Genomic DNA, 25,250 nt, shown 5'->3' with positions numbered 1-25,250 from the left:
GTGACGGTTTTCCGTCACGGCACAAAGTCCCATCAACACGCCATCGTCAGCCAGACTAGTTTCGGCTCGTGTAGATTTTTATTGTAACCACAAGCACAGGCCAAAAGCTTTGCCCAAAACGGATCACAAGCGAGTGTGTGTGTGTGTGTGTGTGTGTGTGTGCGTTCGAGAATCCAATCAACGAATTCACTTCCCTCCCCCCACTCCCCTTCGTGAAACTTGTTCATAAAACACCGGCCCTCCATTCGTGGAGCAATGAGTGCTCGATGCTGTCTGGACAGTGGCCACTCCAACAACACACAGTAATCTACCGTGCTGCTGTCAACAGTGACGCGTCCGCCAGCATAGCGCCACGTGCATCCCCCCGTCCGTCACCATTTCGAAAGGCTTCGCTACAAATGAAAACACGAAGCGACCCACCATAGTCATCTATCCCACTGGTAAGCCTGCCCTGGATGCCTGGCCACCGTTCTGTACATTATGCCACTCGATTACGTTTACCAACATAACTGAACCAACTAATGCTGGCGTTCGTTTCGTTTCGCTTCGATGTGTCCCGCACGTCAAACGCGCAGTGTCCCCGGAGACGGTGATCATACCGATTGTGTCCTGCATCATTGGCTTCCCCATCCTGGCGCTGCTGGTGATATGCTGCCTGCGGCGGCGGGCCAAGCTGGCAAGGGACCGGGACCGGCGCCGCAACATCGACCTACAGGATCACGCAGTCAGTCTGGTGCGAATTAATGCCATACATAGGTTCAGTGAGTTGACACGTAGATATAAGCAACACTCTGTGCTTCTGGTGGTGGTGGTGACTAACCACGCTGCCCGCTACTATCACCTACTCTGTTCACGCTAATACCATCTAATCACAACAAAACAACAACAACAAAACTTTCCCCAAATACCAGACCATCGCTACACGTCGTCACCGTTCGTTCAGGTTTAATCATCCATTCGAGAGGCCTGTCATCAGCGAGGAATCATCTTTGACACGTTCTTGGTCGGTTTGATGATTCCCCTTTTTTATGTTGGAGAATGCTTCCTTCTATCATCATCATCACAGATGTTAACGCCTTCTTGCATCCTGCTTGGTCAAGGGAAGGATGAATGGACCGACTGTTCGCTAACCGTTGATTACAGCCATCTTGGATTGCTTTTCAACGTCCACCAAGGGAATACACTGACTCTGGCCTACTAGCAGGAGCAAGTCCTGTTGCTGCTGCTGATCCTGTTGCCTGCCTGCTAAGATTGTCTTTAAACATTCCCGAACAACGTCCCTATTGTGCATTATCTTGTGTGACACCCTGCTGAACTCTTGAAGTAGTAGTGTAGTTTTTTTTTTTTTTGTTCTAACACGACGTCACCTTGGGCGGTTTTGTGGGCTTCATTACGAGCCTCGGTGTCATAACCCCAAGCGTTACTTACGCCTGTTGTCATCGGAGTGCTACTTTCAGGCTGCTTCTAATTTAACCCGCCCATCGTCGGCCGGATGCAATGTTTATTATGGTTTTTCTTTTCTTTTTTGTAATAAATTGTGAGGATCGTTTCATCCTCGCTGTTTAGTTCAACCCAAAAGCCTTCCGTTCCAATTTTCACCCCGATCTCCACTTTTCTCTTACCCTTTTTCTTGTGCGTTCTTGTTCGCTCTTCTTGCCTTTTGAAAGCTGTAATTTGAGCGGCGTTACTTCAGGCGCTTGCCGGACACACGAGCGGTTGAGTTATTTATGCCGTAATAGGATTCCTGTCATCTCCTCTCCTTTCATTCACGCCCCACACTTTCCTTCCGCTTCACGCCTCGAAAGGGTTCGCCAGCGCGAGACGCGTTAAAACAAAATAAGGATTAATTGAAGCACCTTGGCGGAAGGAACACACACACACACCTGACCGGCCACAGCGTCAGTGGGCGAGCAAATGAGATTAAAAAGTATGACCGCCCGCACATTTTAATGGTGCCGGGTGGTTGAAGAGTTGCGAGTTTATTTATTTTTTACCACAAAACAGTTAGATAAGTTTTGCAATGTTGCACAGTATTTACGTTTCATTATTTATTTATCTCACCCAATCGCACTTGGTTGTTGTTGATAGGATGTGGTTTCGGTAGTAAAACGCAAACCCTTGCGTTGTTGGGACGGCTCGCGATTGCCGCCAACGTGTAGATTGGCGTGAACGTTGTTCGCTTTTATTATATCTCTTAGCCACCATTTACAGGCTTTCCCGGGAGTGTTTGTTTTTTTTTCCTTCCTATTTTTTCGTTCAATTCTCGTTTGTACGGTCACATAATTACCCGCCTGACGGGAACAGTTAATGGTGGGTTAATTTCCTGACCTTTCTGCGACTGCTTGACCTGTTATTTATCATTTTTATTTTTTGGGCTCGACAATCCTTTTTTCAATCTTCGAAGGAAACGTTTATTGATCCCTTCGTCCCTTTTTTGAATATCCTTTTTCTTTTTATTTGGGTGCGTTTAAATGTGGGTATGGCGATACTTTAATGCTTGTTGAAGTTTCAAATTCCTTAGCTCCCCTGACGCGGTTAACCTTTTACACTCACTGCACTTTCGATGAATTGGCATTTGATTGGATTAATAGCCATCTAGAAATATATTGAAGCAACTAAGCTGTAGAGCAATAGAGTCTGTATTCGGTCAATTTGATTTAGTCAGCATGCAACATTAGCAGCATTTTGAACAAATATTTGCTGAAAATGTCCACTTTGATCGCTTTGATGCTGTACTATTTGAAGTGAAGCTTTCATTTCTCGTTCAAGTTACTTTATTAAATGGCACTGGGCAGCAAAGCTTCCCTTAATGGACGGCACAGTGCAAACAGCATCCGTAAACGATAACGGCCAAATCATTCGCTTTGAAGCAACAGAGTTCGATGAATCGATAGCCATCAGTCTAATTTATTGATTAATTACGATAACGGCATGCACGAAAGGAAGATAAATCAAACCACCATTTGCAAAAACACGGTTCGCCACTGTGCACAATATACGAAGCAGTGCCGGTTTCGATACGTTTTCGCTGTTGCACCTGCATCGCATCGGAATCGAGTAAAAGTTCCGCGAAATGGAAAACCATTTCACTAGTCGTTCGACAAAAAGCGCTCCCCTGCCCTCCCGTTTGTCTCTGCTTTGTGGTGATGCCATCTGAAACATTGCACTGATTTAGGAATGTGCTGATTGCAAATACATTCACGAGTGCACACTCGCGCGGAGGCAAACTTGTTTGATGTAGCAATGTGATTATTGGTAAGTGACACAAATTCAATTAAGTACGAACGCTGGACAAATGGGAAATAGAACGCTTGCGTAAATGGTGTCAGAAAACATTTAGATCAACTATTGGCTATTGGCAGCAGATCCTCACTGTACTTCCCAACACCTGTTCATTGACAATGTATAAGTAAAACTGCAAAACACTCGCTACTCCAATTCGCTCGCTGCTGGCTTGCACTACATATTACAGAGAATAACATAAATAATTAACATCGACAAATATAGTGTTCGGTGCCACTCAATGCTGCTTCCTTTGCAATTGTGCCACAATTATCGATTAAAGCTTCGCGCCAGCACAGCACTATAGCTGTAGCATCGCATCTGGTTCGCTGCTTTCTTTCACATTTACTGCGTGCTTACACCTCACAACTTCAATTACATCTAACCACACATTTCTTAATTTATTCCACACATATACATGTACACACACACATACACACACGCTCGCTAGCTTGCCATCTTTTTCAACGATAATCTAACTTCAATTTCGCTCTTACGCAAGTGGTATTGTAGTACGTTTAGAGGAAGCATTTCCCCAGCTAGACATGCTTAACGTTAGTACTTAGATATTGTGTATATACTGGGAAAAGAAAAAAGTAGACGAAAATAGCTCGTAACGGTGCTACTACTACCACTACCATTGCCATTGCCACTACTACTACTCCTGCTGCTTTTGCTACTTTTACTACTAATTCTACTGTTTCTTCCACTGTTATTACTTCTTCTTCTATAATTACTACCACGGTTCCATTTATTGCTGTTAAGCTTATACTAACTAATCCCCTTTCATCTCTCCTCACATTTTCCCTTTTTTCTCTCCCTCCCCCTCTCTTTCTTGATTATATTTCTGATATAGATTACAATGCCCCGCGAGCTGTCAGTTTGTGTTCTGAGAGAAGTATAAGCCACAGCATACCCTCGCTGGAGCTGGACACGATCCTTGAAGAGACGTTCTGTTCGGTGGAAGTGTAGCTGAAGGTCACGGCGTCTCCACTGGCATAATGGTGTGGCTAACGTACGCATCTCCTCTTCTTCCCATTCACCTCCGTTTGGCTGTGTTCTTAGTGAATGTGCATTATCACGCGGTTCTTCATCCACATACACCAACCACACCTTCCCGGCAAAACCATCCATTAATAGTATAACGAAAGTTAAATATGCTCATCTATCCATGCGTCGGTGAGTTTGTTGAATCGTTGAGAAAGTTTTGTGCTGCGTGCGCTGTGTATTAAAGATATGTTCTTCACTTTTTCTCCCCTTCAACCTCTTCAACATTAAGGATCTGACCGATGGGAGCGTCGCTGGAGCCATCGAAGAAGAATGCTCACACAGTGGAGCTCATGCAGTCAGCACCTCCCGTTAGCCGTCGCCAGCATATCATCTAACGGCTTCAACCATCCAGGGTAGATGTAGTGTTTTTAGAGATGAACAAATAGGACTCAATGTTTTTAGAAAGTTTACCCACTTCCAGCCACATCCCTCATATCGCAACCGTGTACGATGGTGTAGTGCACAGTCACCAAGATCTTCATCCATTCTGCAACGTGTAACAATCCTCGAACGCTTTAAAAGTAACCGACAACCGTGAGGTGTAGTGTTAGATGGCTAGAATATATAAGGCAAGCTAATTGGGCGTAGCATATATAACCGGCGTATTACGGTGCTACCGGTGAATAAGAACCACACTGTTTTTCCCCCATCTACCCCCTTAAACAGCCTTCTTCAAACAGCCTAGCTGAGAGTAGTGGTGTACTAGTAGAAGAAGTTAGGGCTCAGTACCACACATACTCACACACACACACCAAATCCTAACGACCTTACCTTTTTCCAGAAACCCAGCTGTGAACGGTATGGAATGGCTTTACTCCAAACCTAAACTTTTGAATGCTTTAAAAACTCATCAAAACGTCTCGCTCCATCAAAGTCCTCCAAAGTGGTAGAATTAAAATGGGTAGATATTTATGTGAAGCTGTCCTGTCACTGCTGCTCCCGATAGTATCCTGACAACACATTATCGAACGAAAAAAAAACACACACACACATAAACACTCATATATTAAAGTCGGAGGACACTCGCACAAAACTATACACCATTCCAATTCAGAAGCATATCAGGAGTTTGTGAGAAGTTGCTACGAAACTTTTGGACTTTCATATAACGCTCCTCCCCTGCAGACCGAACGATACTATATCATCGTTCTATAGCGCACAACAGACACACAAAAAATACAAAAATCCCCGTGAGAGCTTTTATACACCATCCAGTGGATGTGCAAATTATCCTTAATGGAAACAACATCCTCAACACGCTACACCTACCCGCCAATGATAACGAGTGGCTACGAAGTATGAATTTACAGGTGAAAGAAGAAAAGGTTCTCACACTTTCGGGACGGTTGTTGTTATTGGTGTAGGTATTTAGCAGCAAGGTGGATGGTTTGGTTTGTGTTTAGAAATTGGATCTTGTTTGAATATACAACATAAAAGCACCAACATAAGCGGAGAGCCAGGCAGGACGTAATGGTACTCCAAGTTCCAACCAAACTGCCCGACTCTGCTTCTGTGTTATGGTAGAACTGGATGCACAAAACTAGCATACTAGAGCCCTTGGGTTATAATTTAGAGAAACGAAATATAAAACAAAACTATCCATCCACAGCTATTCAGCGCCCTCCCAGCAAAACAACGGAAAAATGGAAACAAAACAGTGAAACATATCGAATGCTTCTGATTTCAATTTTTGATTGTATTGTTTTTTCATCCTCCTGCACTTGTTGATCACAATTGTTCGATAACAACCATAGAGATTGCGTTCATCCCCATTATAAAATTCCTCAAAACAACAAAGCCCTCCCTAAACCGCCCATCCTTCATTGCGTTATCGCACAGTGACGAGATACAGAGAAAAATAAAGGTATGTGATTTGTGTAAAGTTGCTTTCGGTTGTCGTGTGTGTTTGTTGTACTGTATTGGATGATAAGTATTGAAGGAAGTTGCTTAAAGGCTTGTTGGGTATTATTGGGTAGATTTGTCTGGGATCGACTGCTTCTACTCTGTCGTCTACTCCAAACAATCACACAAGCTAGCCACAAAATGGCTCAACAACAATAGTGTAATCAAAACCAAAAACAAAAATGTTTTGTTGAAAAGGTTGTTTATTGTTGATTGTTACCGTTAATCTACAGCTTACATCACACATAAAAACTATCCAATGAAACATTCTAACCTAAACGTAACGTGTTAGTTGGTATTGTACGCACCGTGATGGTCTTCACTTGCCCTGGAACACACCAAAACACGCTGTGGTAGTCACACATTTACAAAGTCAATTACCAATGGCGCATGGTTTGGCGCAACACACAACAACAATAACAGCGCAAAATTCACGTCTCCAATTCCCGAACCCAATCGGAACACAATTTGCACGTTACGCATGTTATTTTTCCCCCCTTTACGGCCCACTTCCGCGTGTCAACAGCTATTTGTTTTCCGATGCCATTGTTTCGGTGAGCAGAAGTATGGATTGATACGATTAAAAGTTTGTTCGGGAAAAAACAGGGAACACAGAGCACGGAAAGCGCCATAAATAAACAGCCAAATTAAAGATGGCAACAAACACATAAACAAGATGGACGGGGAGGGTAAAGAAGGTCGAGACTGGCGCGGGGCAGGATTGGAGCAAGCGAAACAATGTACAAAGCAAAAGAAACACACAAATTTTCCCGATCAGTCTTTGACACGCGCCTCCGTAAAATACACTCAACGCTGAAGATGATGCTGCTAGGTCGCTGATGATGATGGTGATGATGATGTGTATGCTGATGATGATGATGGCGAGCTTGAAATACCGATCACATGCCGCAGAAGTGTTTCCTCTCTCGATTGCACGATAGCCATTTTTCCAACCACGCACCATCACACCACGGCTGTCTCTCTCTCTCTCTCACACTCTTTTCCCGGCTCCCACCAAAACGCGCTCTCGTGCGACTCACTTTCTCCATGGTCGACTGCGATTGGTTTTTATGTTTTCCACCTTCCCCGGGTCGCGATTTGGGCACACGCGGCCGCTTCTTAAGATGACCGTGAAAACTGTACTCCAGCTAAATAGGGTCAGTTCGTTTGAGTGGACACGCGCGTCACGCGTACGCGTGCGATTGTATTTTCGGTCTGTCGATTTGTCTGTCTGTCGGTGTCTGTGTGTCTTTCATTTGAGAAAGACTGTTTCACTGTGCTTTCTGGAAGAACAGCTTTAACAGCTTAATGACTGGCGCTTCGAACATTAGTGACATTCCGAACGCGATCAGAAACGAGATGACCGCATTACCGAAGAAGGCCGTGATCTGGAGATAAAATGACATTGAACAAGAAGAAAAAAAACAACACCCGAAAATGTAGACGGAGAGAATGAGAGAGAATGAGTGGGAGAAAAACATGATTAAAATCGTGGACACTCGAAAGGGGTTGCGAGGAGGTCATCCTCTAAGCACGAAACAATAGAATTGAAAAGCAATCAATTTTGAACGGGTGACCGGAAAATTGTATCCCACCGGATGATTGGTTTGGGAGTGAAATTTGGAATTTTCAGTAACCCCCTGCTCCCCTTTTTTGGGACTACTGATTGGGGGGGGGGGGTGAGATGGCATTGGGTTACTTACGATGATGACGTGCTGCAGGTGCATCGGTGCCTCGAGCTGGAACGAGGTAGCCATCATGACGACCGGATGGATCAGGTAGGTGCAGTAGGCGAGCCGGCTCAGCGGGAAGAACCCCCGGTACGAGAGGAGCCCGTTCACAAAGGGCGAGTAGCCCCAGCAGCAGGACAGCGTGATCCACATCAGCGCCAAACCCCAGGCTGTGGGAAAATGGAGAAGAGCGTTTCCACCGAAACGTTTACCATCATCATTGCGAGCGCATGGAAAATGGGAAGATGTTTTGGTCAAAAATCGATTTATACGAGAGTGTGCAGTGGGTGGGGATGGTGGCGGCGTGTGCCTTGCTGTGTGCGGGTACGCCTTGCAAACACCGATAGCAAAGCGCGGCGATTCAATTATTGATTTTCCCGTCAACGATAATAAACAAACTTAAAATGCGTGTACGAACGAGCTGCTCAGAGATGTTCGTTTTGCTTGCCAGCAGGGACCGGCAAGGACAATGGAACAACTTTCCGAGCAGGAGGGTTCGCTGCCATCGCAACCAAGATGCGAGAAGCGGCAAGAGGACGGTCTAACCGATTACTTGATTACTGCAGCTGTTACACATGAATAATTCGAAAGCGGTTGAAATTAATGCGATTACATTTCGGGAGAGTCGCATATCGATCGGTTAGAACTGCTTGGGCAGCAGCAAGCAGCAGCAACAATGCCATTTCCGGAAGCGGAAACTGAATCGGTAGTTTTGCTAACAAACCGTGTTTCCCTGAAGTGGGGCCGATCAAGCGGCGCTTGGATGGATGGAAAAGTTCTGAACGCGAATCTTGAATGTCATGCAACTTTAGCAACTTTGTCAAGAACCTTTGGCGAGTAACAAACAAGCTAATGTTTGCCTTTCGCCCACGAACAGCAGAGCGCCTACTTTGCCATACAAAGGTGAACATTTTTCTCTTGGCGCTGGCAGTAAATCTCAATCAAAACTTTTCCCTTTCACCTCCACAAGGTAATACTACTTTCGAGAATGATTCCAATCCCTCCGGCACAGGGGACACGGGTACAACGGGCAACGACATTACTTCAACATTCGTGGAACAACAGAAAAGTGGAATGTCAAAGCCAGACCCCCCCCCCCCCCCTGATGCAATACAATCCGGATTGCCGGTGACTAATTAACCGTCCCTGCAGGGACACTCCTGCAGTATATGCAGCGCCCAAACTTCATCGTGATCACGTTCAATTAAGACACCATCAAATCCAGAGAAAAGGGAAAACCAACAAACCGAACCGGGAGATGTCTCCAGGTGTTAGTTTGCCCCATACCTCACGGGTGCTTCTTCGTCCGCCTCCGTGTGGTTACGCAGTGGAAAGCTGCGCTGGAACGGTTCCGGGAGCCTATCGAGCGAGCGCAGGAGGAAATGTGATGATGATGGTAATTGTTTTCTCGTCATTCTCTCTCCCTCCCCACTCAACGCTCAAGAGCGGCAAGGCGACAATTGTTTTCTTTGACGTCGCTAACGGTGTGGCTGTGGTGGCGCGTAGTAGGCTGACAGGTCGCAGCAAATTGAATTCTTTCGGATTGGGTCAACGGTAATTGTGGATGGCTTTTTACGTTTTGTTTGGGTTTCTCCTCCCAAGCACCCAAATTTAGAAAATGGAAATTTATTGTACCGCCCTACGTTAGGTCGTGTACGCGCGCAAGGGGTGGAAAACTAACTTGCACCAGTAACGGTACAAGTGAAGATATTTTCAATTCAAAGCATGAATAGCTTTCGACGACGGGGAGAAGGGAGGGATTGATAAGGTTCCCATCAAGCCCAAGGTCTTGTGCCAAGTTGGAAAGCTCAACCTACCAACTTTCAGCTGACGGGACACATTTCTGCACCGTCTTCGGAGCTCGTGTTTTGATTGAAGCCATTGAAAGATGTCTATCGCCGAATCGAATCCAAGCAACCAGGTCCTTCCGGAAAATCGAATGGAGCGTTACTTTGTGCTTTTGTATTGGTGTATTTTTAAACAGGGAACGGAGTCTTTTTTTTTACACATAGGTAAATAAATAACAGATATAGGGTAGAAAGTGTTTCAGCAAGAGGTGTTACTTACAATCGATGCCAACACTTTAAGACAGATAGAAAGTATGTGAAATCTACTATTGCTTTTGCCATTTTTAACAAGTACTGTCCGATAAGTTGTCAATAATGCACTACAAAGCCAGAGCTTATTGCTCACTCTTTGCTTCTCCCTCACTTTCCCTCTACATCCAATCTGGGAAGAGAAATTCACTGTACTGAACTATCACACACTCACCCTAATGTCTCCATTGCTTTTCTAGGGTTTTCTTGATGTTACCCATCTCTATCTCACCCAACAACGTCAGCTCGATTTCCCAACCGTCCAGAATGAAAGTCATCATCACGCTCCTTCGCATTCCTCAAACTCCTTTGGCTGTGCGGCAGCGATACAGCGTGTGTACTGCTGCCCTACACTTTTGCACTTATGGTCATCATCAATCGTTTCAAATTGAACAGTGCACACACGCGCGCACAGGCCCTTGGGAGTTACCAGAGGGGAACGAAATTTTACCCAAGGAAATGGCCAGACTAATGCCAGATAGCCGTTTTTGACGAATCAAATCGATCGGAAACGGAACGAAGATTCACTTTTTTTCCTCCCGCTTCCTCGGACTCCATTCCACACTACCTCACTTCGGTTCGGTTTGGCTTTCTTCTGCTGGGGATGATGATCCACTCTTCCCCTTCCGTCCCTTCCGTAACGTTGACCCCAGCCTCACCGGGCCGGACCCAGTAACGAAGGTGTACAATTTTGAGTAGCACTTCAATTAGTCGATTCGGTCGCTTCTAATGTCAGCTTGTCGAAGGCAGAAGGTAGGACGGACGTGCGTTGCTCAACGCTTTTCCCTTTTTTCTTTTTTTTTTTTCTTTTTTTGAATCACGACACGGAAAGCGAAAACGCACCACACTGGAAGTGACCACCCCCGTCCTATCTACACCTACCCGTTGTTGAATGTTGAGAGTAAAGTGTATGCTTCTTAGATCGTGGAGGAAATGCCGAGAAGAGAGGGTCGACGTATAGCTTTAAATAAGTTACTGAAGGAAATTGAACATCAACTCGGGCGAGAGTACAGTCATGGGAAGGGAAACGTCCACTTGCTCCGGATGCACTTCGACTTGAAGAATTTTGGTTTCATTCGCCGACTTTTCCACTGTACATTTTGGCAACACAAATCAGTGTCAACAAGCTCTCCAGCTCATGGTACATGCGTCCACACACCGCACGAATGTTGGCGACTCTTGGCGGTTGAGTGGTTCGAAGAAGGCATCGGGGTAGGTTTTTTCCCCAGTTTCGGACAATTTCACACAAAAAAAGGGAATGCACAGGTAATTTCTAGTTGCTGTACCGAAAATTTTCTCCTACCAGCCATTTCACACTTCCTGAGGGTCAGGAGTGGCCTCCCGGCACCCACCAGCACACGGTACGCCTGCATCCATCAGCGTTTGAAGTGCAAATTATCATCATTTGTATCGCCACTCGAATCCACCTGGCTTCAGCTTACACACGAAGCGTCTTCCGAGGGACGACGCGTTGGATGCTTTGTTTCTGCTGAAAGGCAACATGAAGGAATAGGAAGCAGAGAAGCTTTTTCTTTTTGCCTCTTTGTCTCCGGTGGACCCGTGGTGGATAATGAGCCTCCACTCCACAGCGAAATGTGTCTGCTGGCTCACGATTGTTCGCTGGTGTCCAATATCCAGCCCGTCCAACTATTCACCCTTTTGGACGCACACTAGTGCGGACGCCGGGAACTGCGGACGGCAACATTTGCATTTCAATGGTAAGCGTGGACGGTAAAGAGTTTCATTAGAACAGAAGGCTGAAGTTGCTGGAATGTGCGCTAGTGCGTCGGACGCGCGTTTGCCATTCCCGTAGGGAGAAGAGGGCCCGATTTGCCCTCTAGCGGAACAGTTCACGGATTGTCATCCGAACTGGCACAAATCTCGGGAGAAAACGCCGCACCACGGTGTGCGCTGTTCTGTGTGAAGGAAAACTTTACCACCCCCTCGCAACGGGATGAATGATGAATATTCTCGGGAACAATTGAAAGCTGTGCTCAATGTTGACGCTGATTACGGTGGCCAACTTTTTGCGTACGCTCGTTAACAATGTTCATGATAGAAACGTACTTTGGAACAATGTTAACAGCGGCACGAGACGGCTACTGTTGTGTGACATTCTGACAACTAGTGAATTTAATTTAACTCTTCCCGACGTGACGTTTTGGATTCATTACCGCACATTTTCCATTTTCCGGTAAATGTTGTGCCGATAAATATCCACAACACCTAATTATTTATTCATCAATCCAATGTGGAAATGAAACATGAAGCTTATTATTCGACTGATTTTAATGACATCTCACCCCTCTCTGCAGGCTGGTATCAAAATCGACTTGTAAGCCAATCAGGTTTGACCGACACACAAGTCAACTCCTGTGCTACATTACTCAATACAGTAGGTGACCGCTAACTGAGAGGTAAACAAGCTCCAGTTAACGAACAATGTTCGCTAACTGGAGTGACGTTTCTATGGATTGATTATTTTGATTGGCGTTGGCTGGAATAAACATACCAAACTTTTTTTTCATTTATGTTGATATAAAGTATAGTAATTCGTGTAATAACATAAATTAATAGCAAACGTAGGCAAAAGACCCTAAATTTGTTTGAAAAATGCACATTTGCGACAAATTTCTCTTCATGAAATTCCGGATGTTTCATGTTTTGACGTTTAAGTGTTCGTTAACTGAGAGTAACTCCAGTTAGCGAACCTCCAGTTAAAAAGCACTCCAGTTAAAACACATCCAGTTAGCGGTCACCTACTGTATATGGATTATAAATTAATGATCGATAACACCAGCACAGATTCGCTACCGGAGAATGTTTCATTTGTTAAGTGTGTGTGTGAGGTTTCAATACCTTTGCAAAAACGAGTTGACCCAGTGGACAACATGTTTTTTTCTGTTTGTTTGTTTCTTTAAATAATTAACCGCTTCAATCAATCAATGTAACTCCAAGCACAACTCATTTCCCATGATTGCATAATTCTGCCCTGTTTATATGTCAGCCAACAATGATGAACTACATTGGCGCTTTTACGCGGATTAAGTTTTTTTTTTAATTTAGGAGCTCATAGATTCCTTTCCTATGTTGTGATTAAACGATAAGTGAAAATGAGGTGTTGGATGTAGTTAATATTATTTTTTCTACTTCCAACCAGTTTTTAAACCAATTTTTATCCAACACAGAGATTTTTTATGTGAATTTACACACTTTTTCAAAACATAAAATCATTGATTTTCTGATATATACACCTCCCCCCGTCCCCCCCACCGTTCTTAGGTATGGAGTTATAGGGACACAATGAAAAGAGTTGTAAAGAGACTTTAATTCCATGAGAGTCAATATGTTTAAATTGGAAAATTTAATTACCTTTCGTTTGATGCATACAATTAAATATGGAAATGCGTCTTTAAAAACAACTTAAACATCAAAATTTCAAAAATAGTAACCGACAACAAACAGATAAACACAAAGTAATAAACATCAGATAATTTCATAATTTGACCTCGGGTACTTGGTGAGTGAATACCGCTGTAACTGCTTGTAAAAGAATGTACTGTGTCACTTTTCTGAGATGCATTCCGATGCCAAATTTACGGAAACCTTTCAACCCTTCAAACGATTACTCCTCCGCACATGCCACAATAGCAGCATTTAAAAAAAAAGCAGCAAAGCCATGACACATTGCCACTTTCCACTTCGACTCCAAAATGTGTCTCACTTACCCGTGTGTCCAACGCTGACATACCAAGCCGTCCAGTGTACGCTTAGCTCACCGTTCCACACGCCAAAGATCAGCGCAATCAGCGTCCCGGTGGAAATGGTCCACAGCAGCAGCCGCAACGGTGGCACGATCCTCGGTGCATTTGGACGCCGGTGTAAAATGTAGCCCGTTATCATGCCTGTCAATGGGGGGGGGGGGGGTTAGGAACGGTCAAACCGGCACGGCAGAACATTAGCTTGTCATCGGATGTAAAAGGTCGGGTGACCGAAGCTGGACAGCAAACTCACCGACGATGTACGGTCCGATACGCTGCCACGGTTTGTCGTACAGAATGTCGAACGATTCGAACGGATCCGCCACCTTGTACGTGTAGCGATAGTGCAGCGAAAAGTAGATCGACAGCAGCCACGAACCGCCCAGGCACAGGAACAGCAGACCGGCGGCGAGGCGGAAATTTCTACACGCCGTAGACGTAGAAAGAAAGGCAATAGCAGAGACATGAAGGCACAAAAATAGGTCCATTCAATCGTCAAGTGCACCCAGTTCTGTCGCGCCAAAAGGTGGACCAGCGGTGGACGGGATGGTGGATCGCGAGGGCGCGTTCCAAAAATAGGCACAAAACCTGCCGCAGGCCGTAGTGGTACGAGGCAGCAGCAGCAGCAACATTCCACTGCCGGCGGCAAGGTGCGTGGTGCTTGCTTACCTGGAGGAAATCATCAGCAGCACGATCGCGATGACGTAGAACTGCATATCGTTCGCCAGGTACCAGGACCAGATCATGCACATCTCAGTGAACGGGAACCAGTTGTTGACGTAGAGAATGTTGCGCCACCAGAACCGATCGCAGGTAATGTGATCGATGATGCCGGGCGTGAATACGGATCGATCGTACGTCCATCTGGAAACAGGGGAACGAAAGGAAATCATCAGCCATCGACGAGCTTGTACACGTGTTCTGCACTGCACGGGCTCGTTGGTTGAAAAGCGAAGACAACAACGCTCTCCCCAATGGCCTTTCGTGCGAGGGCGACTGCACGCTATCTGGAGCGTAGACGATCGAAGCCCTGCTGACCCAATGCCCGGGAGGATTAAGACATTTTGGTCGGCTGGGGAATTGGATCGTCATTACCATGACAGGCGGATGCATAAAGGGAAAATGGCTGCCCGAAGCCTGCTCTGCAGCGAAACCGAAATAACCGCAATCTAAAAGGGAAGGAGGAACCGGAACGGGGTTGAAACAAGAGGACTAAACCTACTTTAGGATGATTTCGTTCGTCACAATCGTAAACCAGTAGACGGGAGTTAGCCGCAGGTAACGGTATAAGATCGAAAGGCTAACTTTACGCGTCGCTACCCCAAGGGTTGCATCTCGGTGTGCACCGCCCGTCGATGGTTCACGGGGCCCGGTACCGGCCGCAGCAGCTGGGCTGGCCCGCTCCTCCGCCTGCTTGCCCGTGGTCGGTTGGCCCGATTTCGACACCGATTTGAGATACAGGTACACGATCAACAGGCCGCTAATGAAGAAGAACGTGTCGACCGAGAAGGATGCATTGCCGACGAGCTGATACAGGAAGGAACGTTCTGCAATCTTGCGCCCGAACTGGAATCAGAGACGGAAACGCAATTAGGTATTAGGTCCAGCTCTCGGTATGGTCGGTAACAGAGATTTGATTACGTCGTTATGCAGCATTGATACTTACTCGATTTTCCGACACGGCAAACAGCTGCAGATAGGTGTGGACGAGCACGGTCCACAGCAGCGAGTAGAGCCGCAAACCATGCACACACGTCAGCGAATCCTAAGGCGAAAGATGGATACATACGATGAACATTTCTAGCTTTCAAACAAAAAAAGGGACACCTCCGTGGAATGTTCGAACCATGCTTTTCAATCGATTACGGTGCGGGTTCGCCTTCCATGGCCTTTATCAGGGGTGGTTGCTGCCCCAGGGGTATCATTTATATTCGAAAACCAACCGATTCTACGAGTACATTCGATTGATTGCCTTTTCCGAAGAAACAAAACGGTTTTTATTATCGAAATGGTCCATCAATGGGTCTCGGTGAACCATTCGTCACTGGGTGCCGCCGTTAGGGTGGACCCAAATGGGAGCAGGAGAAAAGAAAAGTGAAACGACCGAAAACTGGCCGTCTTCAGCATGGGTTAGCATTAATGACTAACCAGGTTCGGACCAAAAGGTTGTGGGTAGCAGCAGCAGCAGCAGCAGCAGCAGCACACAAATCAAACATTGAACGATTCGTGGTACACACAGAGCATGGATGTAACATTTGCATCATCCTGATCCGCCCCGCAGCTTAATGTTCGTCTCGCTCCTCTAGCGAGCAGAGGGCAGAAGCTATTCATCCCATTCCTAACCGACAGGAAGCTCGTGCTACACCCCACCGATCAATAGGGGTGCGGTATTGATCGGATTTACGCAGCGCTTTGGTTCGACTACCAATCATTCATCAGCTGTATATTGATCGCTCTCACACAAACAATCACACACACACACACACACACACACACACACACACACACACACACACACACACAAAAAGCTTTAAATCTCGTTTGATTCTGTTTGCACAGCGCCTCGTCGTAATGGAATTAGCATTCCAGTAAGGATCCATGAAAGATTCTATCCGCTTTCGCTTTTGCTGCTGGCAAGACAATTGCTCCTGCTGCTTCTTGCACAATCAACTCCGATGGCAGAATGGCCAGTCGGGTGAGTGAGGGCCAATCCTTGCTACGGTCGTCGTTGTACGCTTGCTGCTCTCGCACGGGCGTATCCGTTACTGTGCTTCCTTCGCACTCCATTTCATTCCATTTAGGTGACACACAGTGGCAGCATTCAGTTAGCCTTACCTCGTTGGCACGTTCCACCGACAGGATGGAGGCTGCATTCGGTCCCACATTGAAGCAGGCCAGGATGTCGTGCAGTGAGACTGTGTGAAAACAACAACAAAAAAGAAGAGCTATGAAATATGCAACGGCAAGTAACGGTGCAACGATGGACCTACAGTGCGAACTTCAATGCTCCTCCTGTTACGTAACCTTTGCCATCAGAGGTTAAATCATTGGTAGAAAAATAAGTATAACTATGGCATTCACTTCTCTGAACTAAATATTTAACGATTTTTTTTTTGTACTTTTTGCACTATTTTCTAGTCCTTGTTGTTATTCGATAGCAAACAGATTGTTAGAGCAGGGAAAGAAAACTTTAGTTTGAATTATTTAATTTAATTTAGTTTCGATTGAAAGGTCGCCATTCAGCTCGCTCCAAAGCTCGAGAAAAGTTACTAAACTAAACTGCAAGCCCTTCAACTTCCTTTTTGCACCGTCTGTTACGATACCGGCTGAACACGTACAACTTAGTTTCCCAAAACTTTTGCTCACTAGCCTAAAACCAACCAAACTACAGCACCCGTACACACGCTCTCCGGGGGGCGTTCGATCGGCTCATGTAACATCACTTGTACAAGCACTTACATCGTGTTCCCTTGCGATCCTTGTACAGCGCGCCGTCCGCAGCAGCCGGTGCCTGCTGCCCATTACCGCCCGCCACATTGTTGTTGCTTTCCACGTTGATTTTGTGCATCTCGAGCGCATCTCCCATGCGGCCACCGCCGTCACCGCACTCGCGCTTGATGTGGTGGTTCCCCTCGGCACCAAGCGGCGGACCGTGCGCCTTCTTCGAGTACCGTGCTGCCTTCGGCTTTCCATCCACACCGGTACCGCAGGACGCGTACACTATGACCGCGCCCATCACCGTTAGGACCGTGCTGAAAATAGGCAACTTAATTATTAATGAAATTTATTACTGCTTTAGCACCGCCTCTGCCGTGCGTGCGTCTATGCTTGCCGCACATCTGAATCATGGCGGTCTGTGTAGCGCCGCACCACCGTGCTCGTCGCTCCCGGGGAAACATCCCGGTCCCAGCATGGTTAGGATATTAATAGACATTGAAAGGCACAATATAGTTACGTACAACAGTGCAAACACTTTCGGATCGCTCCACAGATTGTAGCTGCCAGGGACGGGACGCACGTGGGCGATGGTGAGCGCGCTCACAGCAGTCCCGCCGGTAGCCACCACGTTCAGGGTGCTGTTGTTCAGCAGGCTCAGTATTGGATCGCTGCGTAGCAGCTCCGAGATGTCGTCTATCGTGCAGGACTTGGGCAGACACTGGCCCAGCAGGATCGAGCTGGACTGAAACGAGCACGAAACGCGCATTACGCACAACAACAACAACAACACAGGGCTACATGTCCGGTATGGAGGGCTTACCTGTGCGGAGAGCAATCGTTCGAGCTGGACCGAAATTTTGGCGACGAAAAACCGCATCTCCAGCTGGCGGGCGCCCGGTGGCATCGGGGTGAGCCGCAGCACACGGTTCACCTCGTCGCAGAACGTGAGCGAACCCATCCAGAACTCGTTGCCGAAGAAGTACTGCCCACCGTACCGGCCGCTGGAATCGCTCGCTGTTAGGGAAGGGAATAATAAGGAATGGGATAATAATTATAATTAATTGGTTTTCAAAGATAATAACAAAACTCAGCGAAAAGATTACATAATGAGAGAATGCTCTATAGAGGTGGTTTGGGCCATTATTTGGTTTCAAGGTGTGATGCATCTTCTGCTTCTTATTTAGCGGAACAATAGCTTGCCAAAGCAGCATATATTTTGTACTAAATTCAGATAACAAAGGTTTTTTGAATAATATGAAAAAAACTGTTTAAGTTGTATTGTAACAAGTTAAAATTAATATTTAAACATAGAGCCTCATGATAATCCACGAAAACGACTAACCAGCTTTCGTCTTATAATATTCAAATATACTCTCAGATGAGCACTGAAAGCTTTCATCAAGGGCCATAAAATCAACAAATTCATAACGAGTACTATGTTTTAAAAATAACCGGAAAATAATAACATGTAAATTTGAAAGCATAAGACTCATTCAAATTCCTTTACAGTTTTTAATACACCATGCTACTAAATTAAATTTATCATCTTTGTGTGGTTATTATCACGATCATTGCACATGCTCCCTGCATTGTATGCACTCTTGGAATTTACATGTAGAAAATATTTTTTATTCAAACCTGTGTATAGTCCAACAACTATTCAATAGAAGTATTTACATGCTTGTATTTTTTATTTAACGTTATGAACGTTATGTGTGTTTTCGCAATCAATATTGTGATAGAGCCTTTCAACACCAATTTCTAGCCGATTAGCTACACTTGACACAACCAAATTAGAAACAGCTCAATTACATGATAATCATATGGATTTATTGCTCAGTTTGGCCTCTGGATACGCGGTTTGCAAATGAAGTGGTCCCATCGCCGCATTCGATTGTGGTGCTAACAAATTACAATTTAGCAATTAACACCTATCACACCCATCACGTTATCGTTATGATCATGTTACTTTTTATGCATAAACAATACCCACAACATCACCATTATGCACTGCCAACCCATACACACACATACCCGTGCGCTATCGAAGCGTTAAAACTACCGTTCAACTAATTGAAGCTCCACCAATTTCGCTCACGCGCGATACCGTTCTAGTGTTGCTGCATTTATTATCGTTATTATTTCATGTACTCACCCGCTTCAACGGGTTGTCCATCGGTACCCACCCATTTGCCGCTGCGAGGATAGGTACGCTGTCAGATAATTGCACAAGGCTGAACAGCGTGTTCTATTAGCGCGCGGCATTACTAAAAGCGGGCATCAGGTTGGATCGCGCCATACATAATAACCGTACTCGCATTACGCCTGTCCTAACCAAATAAAAAAAAGAAACAACAACAACAACCCCAGCACCCTGTCGGGACACTCTGTATACGTATGTGGCTGCCAATTTGGAATCGGCCTTTAAGCTTTCAAAGCTCGCCTTCGCCGTCCCAACTCGCTAGCCCTAGAACATCAAGAACCGCCAGAAGAATGTAACACCCCGTGCTGGGGGGGGGGGGGGGGGGGCGAAAAAACGAAAAGCGCCGGCGCCCCGCGGGACAGGGAGGAAAAAACAAAGTGCGTACAAATGAAGCCACCGGTGCGTAACTGTGTACCAATTATTACCGCTTTTAAGCGCGGCAAAAAAAAAAGACCTCACCAGCCACTGGCGGGGAGCAGAAAGTAGTGCACACGAGCTGCTGAAAGGTGTGAGCGTGCATTACCTCATCATGCGACTTTCAGCCGAACGGGTGAAACGGAAAAAAATGCGGCAAACTGTGAAACATCCTCAGCCTCACCCCGCTCAGTCGAACGGGTCAAAATGGTCAGAATTTTTCGTGCCGAGCAGAAGCGGAAGAAAAGCGCCAACGAGGCGTACATACAAAAGCATCCTCAAAAAAAACCAACCAATTTTACATCCCGATCAATCGCACTCTAATTGGACGGCATCAACCGCTTCGGACCTCGGCACTTATGGGTCCCGCGGGACAAGACAAAAAGCCGAGCTGGTTTCTCATTAGACAGCCGGTTTGCGCCGTTGTTACCGCCACTATGGGGTTGGGAGCTGTTCATGCTCATTCTTCTCGAACAGCGGTGGCGGTGGCGGCAGCGCATCGACAGAACCGTTGCCGCTAATCTGCATGTCGAAGTTGGGATGGGTAGGTTGGACACCAAACCGAACAAGAAAAAAAAATCCCCCCCGAGAACAATCGAGCGAATGAACGATACCAAAAAAAGCTCACTTTTAATTAATAAATATAAATAAAAGAAGCTAACTTTAGAACCAATTGCACTCGGCCAAACGCCATACTTGTTAAATTCGTGTTTTGAAAAGATTGTTACACCAGGTCACCAGGTAAACGAGGTTCAGATAAGAGGACAGACTAACTAGCAAAACGATGGAGAGAAAATGGAGGAAGAAGAAAAAAAAGCTCGCATCCCTAACCACCAATTCAGAACTTAATCTCAATTATGCTGAGGGTTGGCTTTTTTTGCTTTCTTGCTACGCGGTTAAACGTATAGTACGTACTTTGTGATTACGAACCCTGAATGCCAACGCGCCCACACACACACACACACACACACACACACACACACACACACACACACACACACACACACACACACACACACACACAAATCTCTTGACCTACATGTTAAGTAATTGATCTTTTTTGCCTCAAAGTTTGGAATAAAATCTCTTTCCCGCATGGTTCCATGATTCAGCAAACATGCTTAAGTTATGGTCTAGCCAGCATATACAAATAACAAAAAAACTTTGACTCCCATGGGGATTTCGTAAAAGTATCACAATATCATATGAAAAAGAGGGGAACACATTACGCTTTCAGTAATTATCTTTTCTTAGAAAATATAGCTGAACATGAATCAAAGCTAGATAATGCTGTTGATCATTCTTGAAATTTTTGTAATATCACTATAATTTTGCTCAAGACTAATGGCAAGAAAGAGCAGCTTCAAAATCATTTAAATGGATTACGAATAACAAATGTTGTATTCTGCACACCTTTTTCTTATCACAAATAATGTGAAGAATAATGTGAGACATCAGTATGATTTTCACTGTATTTTCAGTATCAGTATAATCAGTATTTTCAGCTTAATTTCAAGATATTTGCAATTTACTGTAGGCAATAAGTTGTTCAAAATATTCCGCAATCAGGACGTTGCCTTCTAATATGCATTTAAGCTCTATAGCTCTAATATGCATTTAAGCTCTAAGTTTTGATTCACTGTTTCACAGGGTACGCTGCCGGAAGTGGTTCTTCGAATCGCGTATGTTGTTGTATGATTAGACGATTCATTAATTAGAGCTGCACCTTCTGTGCCCCTCACGGCCATAATGCATCATCGATCATCTCCCATTTAGGATCCCGTTACCAGCAACGTTTCTTCCGCCCGATGTTGCAGCACCAAAAAGCTACAGCGAAAGGCAGGTTGAGAGACGGAGGAAGAGCGCTAAAACCATAATTACTCACACACATAATCAGTTCTCGTTACACGAGTTCTTTCCCTCACCAACCTAATCTCAACATAAGGTACGAATGCCTACACAACACAGTCGCCAGAGTTTGATGGATCGGGTCCCGTTCTGTGTGACTCAAAATAATTTATTTTGCAATAGATCGCTCACAAAGATGACAAAGTGGACAAAACGATGCACGATGCCATTTGATAAGTAGCGGAACGCTGTCAGTGGAAGGAATTTCAATTGACGTTCGCGATTTCTTTGTCTGCGGAAACTCCAGCAGCCATGAAGTCTATCTATCCGTATCTATCAATCACGGTGTGAAATGAACCTCGTTTGCGTTGTGCATTGAGGTCCACTCAGGGAGTGGCTAAACATAATAAATCGACCGCATAATACGTGCACCCCGGGTGCCATTTCACCCTCCTCCTGGGGCACTGCCTGCCATACACACACATCGTTGCACATGGATTATGAAACGGGCAAAACGGACCGTACGTACGGGAAAGCATGGGCCCCGTTAACCACCACAATCAGACTTTTCATATTTTCACACCATTCAGCTCGTCAGCAATGTCCCTCTGGTCGGGCATTACTGCAAGGCATTAGCATCGATTCCTCCATCGCGTATAAAAGATTCCGTTCAAACCCATTTGGAAACCCTAGCCTTTGCAAACTCTACAGCCTTCATCATACCTCGGCACACACTGGTTGGCGACTTCAATTGCGTAATTCTTATCCCTGCTGCGCATGGAAGCTTTTTAAACTTACCCTTCAACGCCCAGCCTCGCTGGCGGCGTAGATCGCGCAAGTACAGGCCCACGTGGGCCGCACACTGTTCGCTGACGCGTGCCTTCAGCTCGAGGATGTTCCAATTGCTATGATCGAACAGACCGGTGAACAGCTGGAACAGGGTGCTTTCCTCGCTCAACCACCGCTCCGCCGGACGGTGATTCCCGACCAGTGCCGCTGCACTGCCGGGCGCATACGCCACCGCTGCTGCCGTGGAGGATGACGACCACGCTGCATCGGCGGCCTGGTGCTGCGGCGCCCGACCGGTTCCGACGGACCGGTTCGAGTGAGACTTTCTGGGCATCGGTTCCGGGTGCGAAGTTTTCGCCTTCCGTTTCGGCACCCGGAACACGTTGTCCGTGTACTTGTACACTGGCGGCAGACCGGCGGCCGAACGCACCGAGGACGTTTCGTAGTTCGGCAGCACCAGATCGGCCTGGTTGGGATCGAGCCGCTGGTCCAGGGTAGCCGCAGCACTACCATGGCGATGAGTTCCGGTCAATTCCACCTCCTCCGAGGGAGCCGATTGCGTGTGATACGTTGCATAAGCTGGCCCACCATGATCTGGCACGCCGATGTGCCTGCCCGGAAATGGCGACAGTCGCGCTGCATCCTCGTCGCCCGTCGCCAGGTGCAGCAGCAGCAGTACACCACTCCAACGCGCCAGCACCGAGATACGACGTTCACGTAACCGACCGATCCGGATTGGAACGGTCACCATTGCACGGCACGGTATGGGGCAGAGGGCAGAAGATATTCACCACCACCACGCCACCACTCGCGTTACAGAACGGCACAGCAAACGAGCTGGTTCCATTCACAGAGGGATTCACAATCAAACAAATGACGTAAAAACTTTAAGCCCTGATTCGTTTTTGTAAACCAAATTCACCTCTTACCACGAAACAAATGCTCACTTCAGAAGATTGCGGGGATCTTCTCTTGTTAAGAATGCTTCTATTAGATTCACACTAGACCCACACAACACACTCGCTGTACTACGTTATTCTGCCAAAAACTGCAATTTTTACAACTATTGCTAGCGATTTGCACACTACACGGCACAATACGGCACACGTTCACCATTTGGGCCGCCCGCAAAAAAGAAGCACTCTAACTCTAACCGCTGCTCCGTTCGCGCGATGTCCTGGTCGGGTGAAAGTGATTCCAAGACTGCATGCACCAGCAACGCTGGCACGGTGCAGCTGGTCGGGATCAAAGCTTGCACACTCTCGATATTAATAACGACCGGTGGTGGTGGTTGCAGGCCAGCTACGATCGCCTAATGCACAACTGCAACCGTTCGAGTACCACACGACACGGCCAGCTTGTTTACTGGCCAACTTGGAGGGCTTACGTCTTAGTGGAGTTTGGTTTTATTTTTTGCTATGTGTCTATTTTTTACGATTTTCAGTGTGTGTGTGTGTGTGTGCTTATCCGAGTGCGGGAGAGCTATGGTGCGTGCCGTGGTGGTGGCTAATGCCGGTTCGTGTCGCGATGCAATTGCAATTCGCCTGCTGCAAAACAGTGGTGTCCGTCTGGTCTGCCTGCAAGAGATGCCCGATCTGCAGCGTAATGCCCTCCCCCTCCTGATGATCTAACACGCCGGGTTTCGGTATTGCTATGGCTGCTGGTGGACAGGGGTAAATTGGGAGGCACTACTGTACCACCAGGAGAAAGAGAAGCGTAGCCGAGCGGATAGTTATGTTTATTTTTATTAAAGCCATCTGCATACCAGTGAGTGAAGGTTTTAAACCCAAGCAAGCACTCGACGCAACGCGACTCACGTGACAGACACTAATTGGAAAAGTATGGTAGGGAGAGGGAGAGGGAGAGAGGCTGTCTCGAACCAGGAAGTGGACGGTCCCTAGCTCACTCTAAAAACCTGCAAAGATTTGCATTCCCTAGCCTAATATCTCGTGTCTCTGCAAAGGTAAAGGTGATTGCGTTTCAAACAAGTTCTGGCGGACGCAGTCGTATGCAATCGTTTGTTGCATTCCGCACATTTGAGCGATCGTGTGGAAATGAAATCTTTCGTTTTGAATCGCTACCAAGCATAATCATCAACAATTTAGTAGCTGCACCACTTTGCAACACCTTCATGTTGCCTCACGGGCCGAATGCGATCGGTATCAACCACGGCCCTACCTGAACCTGATGATCATCGCGGCGCCTTCAACCTCTCACTCAACGGTCGACTGCCTCATTCTGCACGTCTCGGTACTAGAAACAAACAACAACAAATTTGCAGCACACTTGCACTTTCATGAAATTACCCCACCGGGCAGGCTGCTCTAGAATGTAGCTCACCCACTGCCTTGTGCCAGCGAACGGACGGCGTGTAACCGATGCGTGCAGAGGTGAAAGACACTCTTCAGCCCGGTGGCCGTTGCACAGGTGCACACGACTGACCATTTGCTACCTACCCCCACACCCTGCGCTGTATTACACCACAATGCACAAGCTGCCACTGTTTGCTGTGGCATAATGTGGCGCCGTGGCAGTGGCTTTGCAACGCTGCTTGGTTCTTTCGGCACGACGGCGACGGCTCGAACGCTGCAGGATCGCGTACTTAACGGCCGTGCTGCAGGTTCGAGCAATGGAAGCTATGCGCAAAAAAGCATGAAAGCCTTCCCCGTCTCTTCTACCTGCGAATCAATCGGATAATGTGTGTTTTTCTGTGTGTGTGTGCAATGTGTGTGTCTCT

The 25,250-nt window shown here is 46.5% G+C and overlaps 2 protein-coding genes across 2 annotated transcripts; one reads left to right on the top strand and one right to left on the bottom strand.

Annotated features, from left to right (window-relative positions):
* Positions 1 to 331: 331 nt before the first annotated feature.
* On the top strand, positions 332 to 6,218 carry LOC121590623 (the record flags this gene model as incomplete). Its single annotated transcript, XM_041910440.1, has 4 exons — positions 332 to 440; positions 576 to 761; positions 4,139 to 4,461; positions 4,562 to 6,218. Coding segments are annotated over 3 exons (411 nt in total), but the record flags the coding sequence as incomplete, so codon positions are not given.
* Positions 6,219 to 6,411: 193 nt separating this feature from the next.
* LOC121587705 (O-acyltransferase like protein) lies at positions 6,412 to 23,701 on the bottom strand. The gene is made up of 13 exons (XM_041904751.1): positions 23,443 to 23,701; positions 22,523 to 23,350; positions 18,080 to 18,273; positions 17,781 to 18,001; positions 17,281 to 17,573; positions 16,657 to 16,736; positions 15,488 to 15,586; positions 15,044 to 15,387; positions 14,491 to 14,685; positions 14,075 to 14,244; positions 13,789 to 13,965; positions 7,938 to 8,134; positions 6,412 to 7,622 (listed from the first exon to the last, which is right to left on the bottom strand). Exons 2-13 carry the CDS (start codon positions 23,262 to 23,264, stop codon positions 7,506 to 7,508), a joined length of 2,829 nt encoding a protein of 942 aa, XP_041760685.1. The 5' UTR covers positions 23,265 to 23,350; positions 23,443 to 23,701; the 3' UTR covers positions 6,412 to 7,505.
* Between the last annotated feature and the right edge of the window lie 1,549 nt (positions 23,702 to 25,250).

The sequence above is a fragment of the Anopheles merus genome, chromosome 2R (genome assembly GCF_017562075.2).
Source record: "Anopheles merus strain MAF chromosome 2R, AmerM5.1, whole genome shotgun sequence".
Taxonomy (NCBI): Eukaryota; Metazoa; Arthropoda; class Insecta; order Diptera; family Culicidae; genus Anopheles; species Anopheles merus.
Note: the sequence above shows the minus strand (reverse complement) of the source record. Positions and strands in the feature narration are given on the sequence as shown.

Bases quoted from the DNA above. Each gene is read 5' to 3' on its own strand.
- LOC121587705 (XM_041904751.1), bottom strand. From the start codon at position 23,264: ATGGTGACCGTTCCAATCCGGATCGGTCGGTTACGTGAACGTCGTATC. The intron at 18,002-18,079 runs GTAAGCCCTCCA...TGCTCGTTTCAG, and splicing joins AACGATTGCTCTCCGCACAG to TCCAGCTCGATCCTGCTGGG. The intron at 16,737-17,280 runs GTAAGTGCTTGT...GTTTTCACACAG, and splicing joins GGATCGCAAGGGAACACGAT to TCTCACTGCACGACATCCTG.